Source organism: Rhinolophus sinicus, linkage group LG05, assembly GCF_036562045.2.
Source record: "Rhinolophus sinicus isolate RSC01 linkage group LG05, ASM3656204v1, whole genome shotgun sequence".
Taxonomy (NCBI): Eukaryota; Metazoa; Chordata; class Mammalia; order Chiroptera; family Rhinolophidae; genus Rhinolophus; species Rhinolophus sinicus.
Genome location: NC_133755.1, coordinates 167,789,254 through 167,804,682, shown reverse-complemented (window position 1 = coordinate 167,804,682; position 15,429 = coordinate 167,789,254). Strand labels below are relative to the sequence as shown.

The window sequence follows — 15,429 nt, the reverse complement described above, 5'->3', positions numbered from 1 at the left end:
AAATAAACATGTTTATGTTTATGTGTGAAACAGCCTAACAAAATTGAGTGGCTCAGTTCACCAAAACAACTTTTGGTTATCACCTAAGAAGTAAACAACTTGTTTTGCAAACCTCAATCCAACAAGAACCTTGTTTATAGTATATTTTATATGCTTTACACAATCTTCAACCTAGTAAGATAATTACCATATTCTTCATTCTGAAATGCAATGGAAATGATGATAAATGCTGTTAGATCTGCTTTGAGTTACATTATTCTAGACCCATTAATGTGATGTTCATTTTTGGTACAAGTAGCTGGACACTGATACTAGCAGTATTAACTAGCAAAATGCCAGTTATCTACCACCTTGCTACTCAAAGTATGTTTCCCCAGACCAGCAGGATCCACGGTATTACCTGGGAGGTTGTTAGAGATGCAGAGTTAGATGCCCTGACAACCTCCAGTCAAAGATGGAGGTTGTTAGAGATGCAGAGTTAGATGCCCACCTTGGGCGCCCTGAATTCGAATCTGCATTTTAATAAGATGTCCAGGGGATACCTGTACACACCAGAGGCCGGGGAAGTGCTCTAGCAGCTAGCATCTCCATCTTTGCCTCTCATTCCCTACTGTACCCCCTGCATGCAGGTGATTTTTACCTAAAAGTCCACATAGTTAAGAAAAATGTAGCTTGCCTTACTTAAGTTACTTGATTAACTTAACCTTTCCCTTTGCAAAAGATAAAAGGAATCTATTTTATCTATTATTTGCTTAGGCTAAACGAATGGGTTAATTCCACAATTCAGAGAAAAAAAAATTACCACAAATTTTCCATAGAAAAGGGCTTGTTTAGCTTCAGGAGAGATTAGAGTATTTTATTTTGCCCAATCAGAGCCCTTCAGCATAAAGAGACATTCATATACATATATATGAACATTTTCCAGAAACATTAATTTATAATACATTTTTTTAAAATACCAACTTAACGGTATTTATTTACAAAAATATTTCATTACCTAATTTTAAACCTTTTGCTCTGATGACAGTTTGTAAAGTACAGGAATGCAAAATAACTACAAAGTTTACCACATTTTTAGTGTTTGCAATAGTGTTTGTTTGATTTGTGTTAAATGAAACAGTACACAGAGATGGGTTTTTACTGTATTTAAAATGCATATTCCAGCATTTACCTTTGAGATAGTTACTGGACAGAGCAAGATATAAAATAAACAAATTGCAGCAACTGAACACTGTCTGCATGTACAGTTTAAGGTACACGAGTTAGAGCTCTATACCAAGCATGCTTGCCCCTGAATCTTAGAAAAACTTCATCTTGCTCTTTTTAATATTGTTTTTGGTGATGCATTCACAATGAACCAACAGTATAACTAGAAAGCAAAATGTTTTTTCTGGTTCTAACTACCATGTTAAGCAGAGGTCACACCTAAAGCATCACAGTACCATTTATTTACCAAAAAACAAAAAGTAATTAAAAATTTAAAACATGATTAACCCTCTTTGCAGTGCTTCCTGTTGAGGTGAGTCTGTCATCAGCCTCCTTACATTGTCTTCAGTGGAAGCAAAGTTTATACAACATGAAATACATAGCAAAAGTATTTGAAAAAACGCAACTTCCAAATAAATAGGATTCCTTGCCATTAGCCAATATCCATTTTAAAACCCTAAGCCAAACAACCTACAATAAATGAATACTGATTTATTTACATCTCATACACTATAAAACTTTAATTTGAACTATGAGCCTCATTGTGAAACACTGGCAAAACTGACATTCATGATTTTTCTGATGTAAAGAGTGTAAGAAAAAGAGCAATTATATGTAGCCCTGGACTACTGTACTTAATTGTAAATGAATTGTGCCTAATAATGTAAGACTGTGTAGTCTTGACTGAAGAAAGCAATGTTATAACCCTGATAATTGGGAAGTTGTTAAAACCATTTAATTCAGCTGAGAAAGGTAAGCTAAAGTTTTCCCTTTAATTTTTGTTGTTGTTACAACTATTTTCTGCCCACAGAACTTTTAAAACTTCTGTGGCAGTAGTAAGATTAATATTCATTGGAAAAAATAATCCCCATAGCACTTTAGAAGAAATTGATCAGTGATGAAGAGTGTAATTAACAAAAGCTGTAAACAGTATCTTCACATTCATTTTCAAATGAAAAAAAATTATGGGCATAAATTTCAACCCAAGAGAACGAACAGCCTGAAGGGGAAAAGAAAAAAAAGGAGGACACTTAAGATAGAAGAGTGCTCTTTTTCAAACTAAATACGGATTAAAAAGTCTAGGAATATTGATCAAGTATCAAACTGATAAGGAACAAATTCTATAAACTACAAAATAAAAACCTTCATTGACAAAAATACATAAACTCTGTTTTCATTTTTGGAAATTTATTTTTAAAAAAGGTAGAAGAAAATACCTGGAAAACTATTTTAAATATATATATATATATATATTTTAAAACAATAGTGAAGGTAGGCATCCAACAGCAAGCTGCAGCTATTGAGAAAGATCTTGCAACTATCGTTGTGGGCATTGTCCCCAAAATAAAATTAATATTTGAAAATGCTCAATAGAGGGTTTTTAAAACCATAGTAATGATATCTTTCCTGTCATGTGTGAAAACTTTTGAATGATGTATGATTCTTTAAAATTAATTGTATCTCGATATGAGATATCAGTATTTCTTATTATAAGCGTAAAACATAATTTTTTGTATGGATAATATACATACTTTTTAAGTACTTTGACTTAAACTTAACAAGTTCACCATTTTTAAAATTAAAGAGTACATTTATAAAAATTCCATTTTAAAACTAAAAGTTAATTCTCTAGCAGTATGTATAAATATAACATGTTACTGTATGATCTTAAAACAAATCTGAAAGTGTTGCAATAATTTAAGACCTAGAACACTGAAACACATAGCAAATGATTTCACTGTATTTTATCCTTGAAAACTATATAAAACCCTATTAAAGGTTTTAAAATTATGATCAGTTTAATTGTTTAAGGTGTAGCTAGCAGCATATTCGTGATTTTGGTGTTTTATACATATGTACCACTTGATTTGAACTGAGAAATGTGGATTGAATGATAATAAAAAGTTTTTATTACCTAAAAAAGTGCAGAAAAATTCAAGTTTAAAGTTCAGTGCTCTTTATTTTGAAAAAAGAAAAAAAAAAAGGCCAAAATCCCAAAAGTTAAAATGTAAAGTAAATCTTTGCCACAAAAATTTTACCTTTGGATATAGCTTTTCTAATGTCACATGAGAAAATGCCTTAAGCAAAATGTATATGGAATATAGAACTCAGGGTAAAACTTTTAACTCTGCGTTGGCTTCCACATATTTTTCCTTTCCTCAGCTGTTTCCCCACCACTCCCTGTAACCTAAAAGTATGTAACACTTTCAGACTTGTTTAAAACACTCACACAGCTACATGAAATAACTTCAGAGGTACCTACAATTTAGAAGGTCTAAGCAAAAGAAATGCTTCTTTCTTTAAAGTACTGTACTTAATTAAATTGCAATATACTACACACAACACAGACAAGTAGCAGCATTTTTTTCACATCCATAAAGTCAAATTAACTTAGTAATAGCTCAGTTATATCTATAGCCATTTTTTTGAAACACTCTGTACAGTTGAAATGCAAACCAAGGGGATTAAGATGATGCAAAACTTCAAATGGAGATAATATACAGAATTTGTCAGAATATAAGATTCCAAATAACTTTCTAAGCAAATACATATGGACTTTAATCTGAAGAGAGAAACGAACTGGGTATGTGCTACACATAGGGAAGCCACTTCCGGTCGACAACTGCTAATCAATGAATACTTCAGTGATTTTATAGCCAAGGACAAATGCAATGAAGAATGTTTCAGGATATGGAGGAAGCACATGAAATCTTTCATTTTTCTAACATTTTCCATTTTGACTTTTTTTTTTTTTTTTTTTGGTTTGTTTTCCTGAAATCTTAGCTTGCTGGTGACTATTTCTGCATTTAAAAAGAAAAAAAAAATAGAGATGTTATCTCTCAAATTACAATAAATTCCCTGGGTTAGTCATTACTGCAGACTGTCTCTTATCTACAGACTGAATCAAGTAAAACTTTGAGAAGCTTAGTCCCTATTTTCAAAAATACTTCAAGCTTTCTAATCCTAAGTAAGTTTCTAGTGTGCTGTGCATAATTTGCAGATTAATTTAAAAATGAAATAAAATAACCCAAAATATTCAGATTTTTTTATAAAAGCCATCTCAGACGTATCTACTTCTCTATTTGAAAATAATTACAAGATCGGTTTATTTTATATACAACAGGAAAAATGACAGTAAAAATGAAGTTGGTAGACAATTAACAAAATAACACAGCAAATTAAACACCTGGAGCCAATATGTCCTTCCACGTGAACGGCTGATCAACCAATATATTACTTTATTTAGTGCTTCTCAACTTCCAATCCGTAACTGTTGATTTTATAGATGACATTCACAAAACTGTTCTTTTAAGAAATGGCCTAATACTTTCTGTGACATAGCATGGAACAATGGGTTTATTAGACAATATATGATACAGATTGAGCAATTTGTAAACTGCTGAATTACCATCCTACAGCTGACATTAACTAAACAGAAATATGCTATTAATAGATACTTTCTATAAATTCAAAACCTTTTGAAAGGTGCTGTATTTTTAAAATATTTCTTTTGGCTTGATCAATTATCTCTATCGCATATATTTAGTCCCTCTCTAATGACAGTCAAAGTAAGTTGTAATGTAAACCTTTGTGTCCCATAGTGCATGTTATAAAATGTAAACAAAAGGCTTTTTTAATAAAAAAGAGTAAAGAGGAAAAGATGCATAACAGACTACATGAACTTGAAGTGTTCTACATATACCTTTAATGATCATATGGAATAGAAAAGCCACCATTTTTGCTATCAATTTGTGCTCTGATTATCTCAATGCAAAAAGAAAATGGTTTTAAACAATTTTTTATAGAAGAAAATATTCAAATTTCATTACTATTAAATGTAATGCTTCTATTTTGCTCTTCCTCTGTTGCTTTAATAACAATCGATACAATCTCAGATGAGCCTGCATTACAAGCTGACTTACTTCCAAGGTCTACCAAGCCGTCTCTTTCCTGCCTGCAATGCTATTTTAGGAACCAGTCATTTATTATTGTACACTGATGGTCTCATTCGCATTATACTCCAATACAGAAATAATTTAGTTACCAAAATGCACATATTTTCCTTTCCTTTTGGCTTTTTGAAACCTTGAAAGGACATGTACAGATTTATAGTATATTTCTACAGAAAATATTTTGTAGGTTATCAGACTAGACTCTTATATAGATAATTATTGACAACAGATGCTTGTAATTTTCCATGCGACAGCATGTGCGCTAAGATTCAACTGGCTCATCACCTGAGTGTACTGGAACTGTTAGCAAATCAAGGGCATTTTAAAAAGGGAGCTGAGCACTTGACTGAAATAATGAAACAATTTTTTTTTAGCAATTTTAATTAAATAATGCAAAGGTACATTTGGTTAAACATTTTATAAAAATTCAAGCAAAATTAAAAACTTAGCCAATTTCAACATTTCTACCAATTTAACCAGTAACTATTTTGGTCAAATCCATCTTCAGCTGAATTCAATGAGAACAAGACAAGGGACACTGAAGTATTCTCCTCACCACAACGGAGGTTTTTCTCACTTTCCACACTGCATAGCCACGACATGGAAACTCCCAGAATGATGAGCAGTTCAGTCATGCTCTACACTTTTCTTTTCAATGAAAAGTGATGTATCACCTTGTTTTGCTTTTGACAAAATATGGACTAAACACAAGTATACAATAACAAGAATCCAAGAGTAGCCCATACACAAGTCAATCGTGTGTATGTTTTTATTATTGAAAGCCCACCATTCAGCTTATCTGTCTAAAGATATGGTAACAAACAGTTTGTTGCTTTTTCACTAATGATACTGATGACCACTCAGTTTAAGGGAGGGAAGGTCCAAGACAGCTCTTTATTATTCAGTCAATGAAACAAACGTTAACGATTTCAGCTTTAGAACTTCGAACTTATTGCCTCTCCCTCAGAGGTCAAACACTGATGGCAGATAACAGCACAAATCTTTTGGCATATGAAAGTTTAATGCAGGAATGAGCCAGGAATGGTCCCTGCCATGTCTCAGCATCCCCCATTGTTTCTTCATCAGTATTGTGTGACCTGCTCAGTTCCCACACTGTCAACTCCTAGCTGGCACACAGCATGTGAGCCCTTCGGAATGGGGGAACAGTCCTCGGTTAAAGCCACGTGACTGACGTAAAACAGTGCATGACTTAGGAAAGAACAGTATCCAGTGATGAACATCCCTTTAATGTTAACTTTCCTAAAGTAAAATCAATAAAGTAAAAAAGGAAAATTCATTTTCCTTTTGGCTGAAGTTGGACTTAGTTGGATTTCCGGTTGTCAGAACTGGTACCACTTCTTATCTTTGTATTTCAACATCATCTAAAGGGAGAAAACATGAAAAAGACGTTTTAAACATGCCAGAACAATACTAGTAAGTTACAACTGATTTCTCTATGTTTTCAAAGTACTGTATGATTCTAAGACATTCTATCGTATTACTATGTTTACTTCAAATCAATTCATATTGAAAGCAGTAAGAATTGTTCCATTTAGTGGGAAAAAAGACTAATGATTAAGAATTAAGATGTGTAACATAATTAAATTTGGGCGAGTGCATTCTTTGGTGACCTAAACTAATAACTTATAAATACGGTAATTTCAGTTTTCTAATTTGAAATAAAAATAATGTTTACAAAACCTGGGGTGTGAAAGGTCAGGAATATTACTACTACTGCCATCTAAAATTTGCTGAGCACTTTCTCTGAGCCAGCACTGTATGGCTCACTTTCCCTACAGGAATTCATTTGGTCTTCAAAACAACTCTATGAGTTAGCCATTATTATTCTCCTCATTTTATAAACGAGAAACTGAAGCTTATGGGGATTACCCAATGTAACAAAAGGGTGCAACTGGGATTTGAGCCCACATAGTCTGATTCAAGAAACCATGATCTTAAATATCTCAATGTATTGTCTTCCTTTGACTCACAAATATGGCTCAAGAATATCTGGTAGAAGGGAAAAGCGACCAGTTTGAGACTGAGCTCTTTGCTAAATATTTAGCGTGTGGATATACTCTGAAATTGACTGAAGTGTCATATGCCTTGGAGATGACAGTCAGGTGCAGGGTTATGCCAATAAAATTCTTGACCTAGACTGAAGGCTGCTGGCCTGATCTGAGGTGTGTTCAGCCTGGTACAAGGGCTAACAAGCGACCTTGAAATCTCTTTGAAGCCCTGGACAAATCTCTTCCAGGTCAAGTTACCTCCTTTATGCATTCTTGGTGTCAGCATTCTTAAGCCAGGAAGAGATGACTTTTGACTGAAAAATTTAAAGATCTATTGCTGGCAGATTGGGTACTCGAACATAAAATAACCTTAATATGGTATTTTTAGATGACCAATTTGAAATGTCGTCAAGGGCATGTGTAAAGCATCACTGAGTGGCAGACCTGTGTATCAAAATGAAGAACGTGCATTCTACCTACAGGCCTTTACATTCAGTGTTTCGGGCATATCCTGCTGGCCAAGAGAGCATATTTGTATGAGGGCCAGTTAGGGAGCCCGACTTTACAGAATGTTTCTAAGCTCCACCATGATTTCCTGGATCAAGATGAATTCATTGCAGAAATGCACTCTGCTACTCCTCTGTATGAAGAGGTCCTCAGACAGATCTGATATTGTTTATTTGAATAAAAGTGTTTGCCAGTGTTAGTTATTCAGATCTCCCTAAGGAGTCAAGTAAGGGAAATTATTTCCTTCCGTAGGAGAAACCAGTAATAGAATCAGAGGCATTTCGGAAAGTTAGCTTTGTTACTGCGTTCCCGAAGAAACGGCCCGCAGAGCTTTGTTTACAGAAAACCCGAAGTTGAGCAGGTTCCCTGGGATTTACAAACTTCAGGAAAAGACCAAATGTTACTGATACATGTTCCTGTAATAGTTCCCTCTGGTGGCAAGTCAGGGTCTGGCAACAGTACAGAGGATACATGAAAATTCATGAGTAGATATGCTATAGCTATAAAAATACAGTAATTTTCATACTTGTTTTACCCAAGATGTTTTGCTTTTTGTTTAAGTATTTGTTTGATAGACGTACCTCATGAGCATGTTTCGAAAACGAATCTGCACTGGACAACATGGCTGCGGTTCTTTCCTCCAGGTCTCCGAGTTTCTGGCCACGTTCGTCCAGTGCCAGCCTGGCGCGGGCTAATTCACCGACCACACCAGACGCTGCTCCTTTCACACCTTCAATGCCACCTGGACCCGGGATATGTTGTGCAAGACTTCTCGAAGCCTTTCCTGAGGCTGATTCCCCAACTGCACGAATGAGATAAACAAAAGGGTAACTTAGAAATATTTATGTTGTTCACTTACACTATGTACATTGATAAACACTGTATTCTCTCCTAGTTCATATATAGCGGGACTTGTGCAAAAAAGGCACTGGTAATTATTTGTTGAAATGAATAATGGATAAAGTGATACCAATTTATATAACAGTAAGAAGTGTGGAAATACTGAAGATACAGTAACTTAAAAATACTTAAATACAAAGATTTAAATTTAAATATACAGATTTAATTTAGTTTATTCACTCCACACTTTGTCTTACTTAAAATACTATACTCAGGCATAGAAGTAAAGAAAATTAAAGAATTTATTCAGTATTCTATTTCAGGCTCCAAAAGTTATAGATATGCTCTAGTCCCTTTTTCTCTCCATTTATGTTGTCACTTACCAAATAGATCACATTTTTTTCCTTCAAAAGATCTCAGGAATTCATTGCTTCCTTTCCCTTTGTAACCCAGACCCTGATTACCTTAACATCTAGATTCCTGTAAATGTCTTAAATCTGTTGTCATATTTCCTCATCCCTCAGCATATATTTTTCTTTAGAAATATAATTCACATGCCATAAAATTTTCCCCTCAACAATTCAGTAATTTTTAGTTTATTAAAAAGGTTGTGCAACCAGTATCACTATCTATTTCCAAGCATTTTCATCGCTACAAAAAAACAAACAAACAATTTTATTAGCAGCTGTTTTCCATTTCCCTCTCTTCTCAGCCCTTGGCAATCAATAATCCACTCAGTCTATAAATTTGCCTATTCCTAATGTTTCATTTAAATGTATTTATACAATATGTGCGTGGCCTTTTGTGTCTGGCTTCTTTCACTAAAATAATGTTGTCAAGGTTCAACCATCTATTCAGCTTTTGTAATGACTGAACAATATTCCATTGTGTTATGGAAGAGATGACATTTCCTTTATCCACTCATCAGATGATGGACATTTTGAGTTGTTTCCACTTATAAATAACGCTGCTACGAACATCTGTACAAGTTTTTGGGTGGACATGTGTTCTCAGCTCTCTTGGGTATATACCTAGCAGTGTAATTGTTGGGTCATGATAACTTTATGTTTAACTTTTTGAGGAACTGCCAGAATTTTCCAAATAGGTTACAGCATCTTACATTTCTACTGGCAATGTGTGAGGGTTTCAATTTTTTCACATTCTTGCAAACATTTGTTACTGTATGTCTTTTTGATTACAGCCATCTTAGTACGTGTACTTCACTGTGGTTTTGATTTGCATTTCCCTAATGACAAATGATGTTCAGCATCTTTTCATGTGTTTATTGGCCATCAGTATATATACATATATATATATTTTTTTGGAGAAATATCTATTCAAACCCTTTGCCCATTTATAATTTGGGCTCTGTGTCTTTTTATTATTGATTTGTATGAGTTTCTTATTCTGGATAAGAGTTCCTTATCTAGTATTCTGGATACTAGACTCTTATCAGATATATCAGATATATAATTTACAAATATCATATTCTGTGGGTTTTCTTTTCACTTTCTTGATTGTGTTCTTAGACTTTTAATTTTGAGGAGATTCAATTTACCTATTTTTTTCTTTGGTTGCTTGTGATTTTGGTGTCATATTTGAGAAATTATCGCCTAATCTAAGGCCACAAAGCTTTATACCTATGTTTTCTTCTAAGAGTTTTAGTTTCTTTCTATGGAAGTCTTTAATCCATTTTGAGTTAATTTTTCTGTATGGTGTGAGGTCGGCATCCAACTTCATTCCTGTGCATGTGGTTATCCAATAGCCCTATTGGACCATCTATTGAAAAGACCATTTTTTCACCATTGAATTTTCTTGGCAGACTTGTAGGAAATCAATTGACCATACATGTAAGAGCTTATTTCTGGACTCTTAAATCTATTTCATTAGTCTATGTATCTATCATTATGCCAGTAGCACACTATCTTGATGATTACAGATCTGTAATAACTTTGGAAATTGAAATGTGCTAGTCCTCCATTTTTTCACTTCTTTTTCAAGATTTGTGTGTGTGGTTATTTTGAATCCTTTTCATTTCCATATGAATCTTAGGAACAGCTTGTTTCTTTCTTCAAAAAACCAGCTGGGATTTTGACAGGGATTGTGTTGAACGTATAGATTAGCTTGGGGAATACTGCCATCTTAGCAATATTACATATTCCAATCCATGGGCATAGGACGTCAATTCATTTATGTTTTAATTTCTTTAAATATTTTGAAGTTTATATTATATATTTTAGACTTCTCTTGTTAAATCATTTTTAAGCATTTTATCTTTTAATGCTATTAAAAATGGAACTGTTTTCTTAATTTAATTTTCAGTTTGTTCATTACTAGTGTACATAAATGCAATTTATATTTCTATTGATATGTATCCTACAATTTTGTTTATTAACGATAATAGTGTGAGTGTGTGTGTGTGTGTATACTCCTTAAGATCTTGTATACTCAAGAATGTCATTTGCAAATGTAGTTTTACTTCTTCCATTCCAATCTTCATGCCTTTTTTTTCTTTTCTTGCCTAATTGCTCTGGTTAAAGCAATTAGATATTAAATAGAAGTGGTGAGATCTTTTGAATTTCTATATAAAGTTTAGAATAATTTATAACTTTTTTTGCGGGGGTGTGCAAATATGTGTGTATATGCATTCATCAGTTTTGGGAGAACTGATGTCTTTTATTTAATCTTTTACTGCATGATATATCTACTTATTTGGGTCTTTCACTTCTTCACAGTTTTATAATTTTCTATTTTCCCCATGGAGGTCCTGAACATCTGTTACGATTTATTAATATTTCTAGGTATTTTTTTAATACCATTGTGGTAGGCAGAATATTAGACTCCCCACCCACCCACCCACCCAAAGATGACCACTCTCTTATTCCTGGAACTTGTAAATATGTTACCGTACATAGGAAAAAGGACTTGCAGATGTGATTAAGTGAAGGACCTAGAGATAGCAAGATTATCCACCTAAACCCAATGTAATCACATGGACTTAAAAGCTTTTCCCAGAGAAAGATTTGGCTTCAGAAAAATAGTCAAGAGAGATGCAGAAAGTTGCTGGCTTTGAAGGCTGAGGAAGGGACCTCCAACTAAGGAATGTGGATTGCCTCCAGAAGCTGAAAAAAGGCAAAAAAACCCCCAAACATTCTCCCCCTTAAACCCTCCAACAAGGAACACAGCCCTACACCACCATAAAACCTGTGTTGATACTTAAGCTACAGAACTGTAAGATAATAGGTTTGTATTGTTTCCAGTCACTATGTGATAATTTGTTATAGCAGCAAGAAAAAAATTAATTCAAATAGTGATTTTAAAAATTCCATTTTTCACTGTTGTTAATATGATATGAATAAATTGAATTTTATTTTTGTATGTGGATTATTTCCAGTAAGTTTGCTAAACTCTATTATTTCTAACGGCTTAGCTATAGATTATTTTATGTTTTCTGAATATGTCATTGTATCAATCATTACAAATGATTATTTTGTTCTCCCTTTCCTATTGTTTTATTTTTCCTTCCCTTTCCATACTCTCTAGGGACTTCAATACAATGTTGAATGTATGTGGTCTAACACTAGGCATTGTGTCATTCCTTGTCTCAAAGGGAAAGTTTTTAATAACTTTTAATGTTTCTGCATTGTGATATTTACTGTAGAATTTTGCTAGTTAAACATTGTATATATAATATTTTGCAGTTATAATTTATCAACTTACCTTCTAGGAATCTTTATCAGAAATGGATATTGAATTTAACAAGTCTTTTTTGTACTTGTTGGGGTGGTCATATGATTTTTGTCCTTAACCTGTTAATGTGGTGAACTACTCATTATTTTTATTATTATTATCATTATTATTATTATTATTTTAAACAACAAACCAGCTTTGAATTCCTGGAACAACCCAAACTTGGTCATGGCAAATCATCTTTATTACATATTGCTGGGTATGCTATATTAATATTTCATTTTATATTTTGTATCTATAATCATGAGTGATAGATATATGCCTTTATTTTTCCTTTCTCATACTATGTTCATTTTTAGTATCAAGGTTGTGTTAAGTTTACAAAATGGCCTGATGAGTGTACCTTCTTTTTATTTTTTCTGAAGAATTTGTGTCAGAGTGAAATTATTTTTTTCCCTTAAATTTGGTAGCATGTTCTAGTGAAGCCCAATTTAAGCCAGAATGTACTTGTGGGAAAGTTTGAAATGATGGCTTCAATATCTAATACTTACAGGACTATTCAGATTTTACTTCTCTTTTTGTCCATTTTGATATATTGTACTTTTCTAGCATTTGTTTATTTCACTCAAAGTTTCAAAAAATTTACCAAGAAGTTATAAATTATATTCTTACCGTTTTAACTGGCAGCGGTACATTTAGTGACATCTGTTTTCATCCCTGAGTGTTTACTTGTGCCTTCTTTTCATCTTGCTCAATTCACCAGAGCTTTATTCATTTTATTAGATTTTTAAAGAATCAAATTTTGTTTTTGTTATGTATTTATTTACTATTTCATTACCATCTTATTATCTTTGGTTTATTTTGCTGTTTTGCTACCTTAAGACATTAATAATGCCTTAATGTTTACTCTTTCAGATATTAATATGGCTGTACCAGTTGATTCATTTATGTTCATGCTTTTCTATCTTATCTTAAATTTCAAGCTTTCTGTGCCCTTATGTTTTAGATGTGTCCTCTGTAAACAATGTACATTTTTAAATTCAATATGATCACGTTTGTCTTTCAATTGGAATATTCATTCTATCTACATTTGTTATTGTTATTTAAGTTACATCTACCATTATTTATGTGCTTGCTATTTTATCCCACCTGTTTTGTGCTTTCTCCCCTCCTTTCTCTCCTTTTTGGAAGGATTGTGATTATCCTGTTAAGCATATGTAAGTTATTTACTACTTTGCTAGGTTATAAAGGTCACCTTAGAAATTATAACAGTTACAAACTACAAATCATAACATATACTGAACTAATTAATGCTAATGGATAATTTTTACAAGTCTCTGAAAAAATGCAGGGATTTCAGATTATCTGAAATCCACTTACCCTTTCCAACTCCTTTGATTTTATGCAATTTTTGGGGTCATATTGTATATTTACATTCGTATGTGTATAACACAAGACTTTGCTTTAGTTTATAAAGATTATATTAATTACACTTATGTATGTATTTATTACTTATTTTCCAAAGCATTATTTCCTACATCTCTGACATTCCATCAAGGATTCTTTTTCCTCTCTCTGAAGTACATTCTTTAGAATTCCCGAGTGTGGTGGTCAGCCTTATTTTATTTATTTGTTCATTTGTATAAAAATGTCTCATTCTTGAAGGATATTTTGAGTACAGAGCCCTAGATTAAGTAACATCTTCTGTCAATGTACAGAAGATCATGCTACTATATTTGGCTGTTGAGAAGTCACTCTCTAGCTTGGTAAAAAGTATCTATTATTTCTTCCCACACACTTAAAAGGTTTTCCTTGTCTTTGATACAGTATATTTTCATAAGATACATCTAGCCTTGGATTTTTAAAAAAATATCCTTCTTGGAATTCATTAAGGTTCTTTAATGTTTGAACTGATATCTTTTATCAATTCTGAAAAGTTTCCTTCTTGAGCAGGTCGAAATGTGTTAGATCTTCTCACTGCCATTTCTATTTCTTTTACCTTCTTTGTTTTTTTATATCTTTTTGTTTTTCTGTGCTACATTCTAGATGGTTTATTTTGGCCTATCTCTAATTTATGTTGAAATTCTCTCTTCGGTTTTGTCTAATTTCTGGTTAAATTCATCCACTAAGTTTTTAATTTTAGTTTTTGAATCTTTAAGTTCTCCAATTTCATTTTAGTTTCTTACACATTTGCTGTACTGATTTTTATAGTTTTAGGTTACCCTATACAATGTCAGGCATGGTACTTACCCTCTTGAACATAATATGCATTATTGTTTTATAGTATGTGTCTGAGAATTTCAATATTTGAAGTACATGTGATTTGGCTTCTGTTTTTTTCCTGTTTTATTGATTATGGTATTGATTCCTAGGGTTCTTGGTTGTCTATGAATACATATTTGAAAAATTATATCTAGAAATAATTTGAGAATAATTTGGAATATGTCATCCTCCTTTGGAGAACATTTTCATTCGCTTTTGTCAGGTGCTGGGGACTTCAGCAGTCTGCAAAAATCTTAATTAAGGTCGACAGTTTTTTGGCCACTCAGATAATTTGAAGCTGACAAGTCTGTGTGTATGTTTCTGTGAGGTTTAACTTACTTCCAGTTCAACTTTACTCTTCAGCTGCAGGATTCTGGGCTCCTTGCAAAGGGGAGGGTTTGTTTATCAACGTCCTCCCCCTTATCAGTTCTGGAATCCCACCTTGCTAGTCCTAACAGTTTAGTGTCTCAGTCTCCACTTTAGATAATCAAAGTACTTCAGGGTGACAGTGGCCTCAGGCTGCCAGGCTCACCACGCTGGGTTCCCAGCCTTCCCCAGGATATTGTCTTTACTACACTGTTAGCCCTTTCTTGGTTCTAAGAATTAAGATAAAACATTCTTAAATTTTGTGTAATTATCCTCGGTGAGAAGGTTACTTCAAATTATCAGTCCCCCACAACTTGAAGAACAGTCTTCATTTTTCTTAAATGAATTTAAACTGACCAATCCTCATTACCCAGATGGTAATCATGTGGCTAAGTTTTTAAAATGAAATTGCACTGCACTGCTACTTACTGGTATTTAATCTTACTGATTTTCTAATTAATTAAACACAAAAGGAAAATTCTAAAATATCTTAGGAAAAAAAAGAATAAAGGAAAAAAAATCAAGGATAGATAGTAGTTCCTACTTGCCAGGTCAAACATTCATTAATACATTAGTTCACTCAAGACCAATTTCTA

General features: G+C 33.1%; 1 protein-coding gene across 6 annotated transcripts in view; it reads right to left on the bottom strand.

Moving 5' to 3' along the window:
- Nucleotides 1–5,904: 5,904 nt before the first annotated feature.
- STXBP5 (syntaxin binding protein 5) overlaps nt 5,905–15,429 on the bottom strand; it is a 158,862-nt gene continuing 149,337 nt past the window's right edge. For 3 of the 6 annotated variants that reach the window (XM_019746935.2, XM_019746931.2, XM_074333689.1), the window contains 2 exons: nt 8,257–8,477; nt 5,905–6,541 (listed from right to left, as the gene is read on the bottom strand). In XM_019746935.2, coding sequence (XP_019602494.2) covers nt 6,500–6,541; nt 8,257–8,477 — 263 coding nt within the window. In that variant the 3' untranslated portion in view covers nt 5,905–6,499. The remainder of the gene's footprint in view (nt 6,542–8,256; nt 8,478–15,429) is intronic. The other 3 variants (XM_019746933.2, XM_019746932.2, XM_019746934.2) reach the window with 1 other exon arrangement.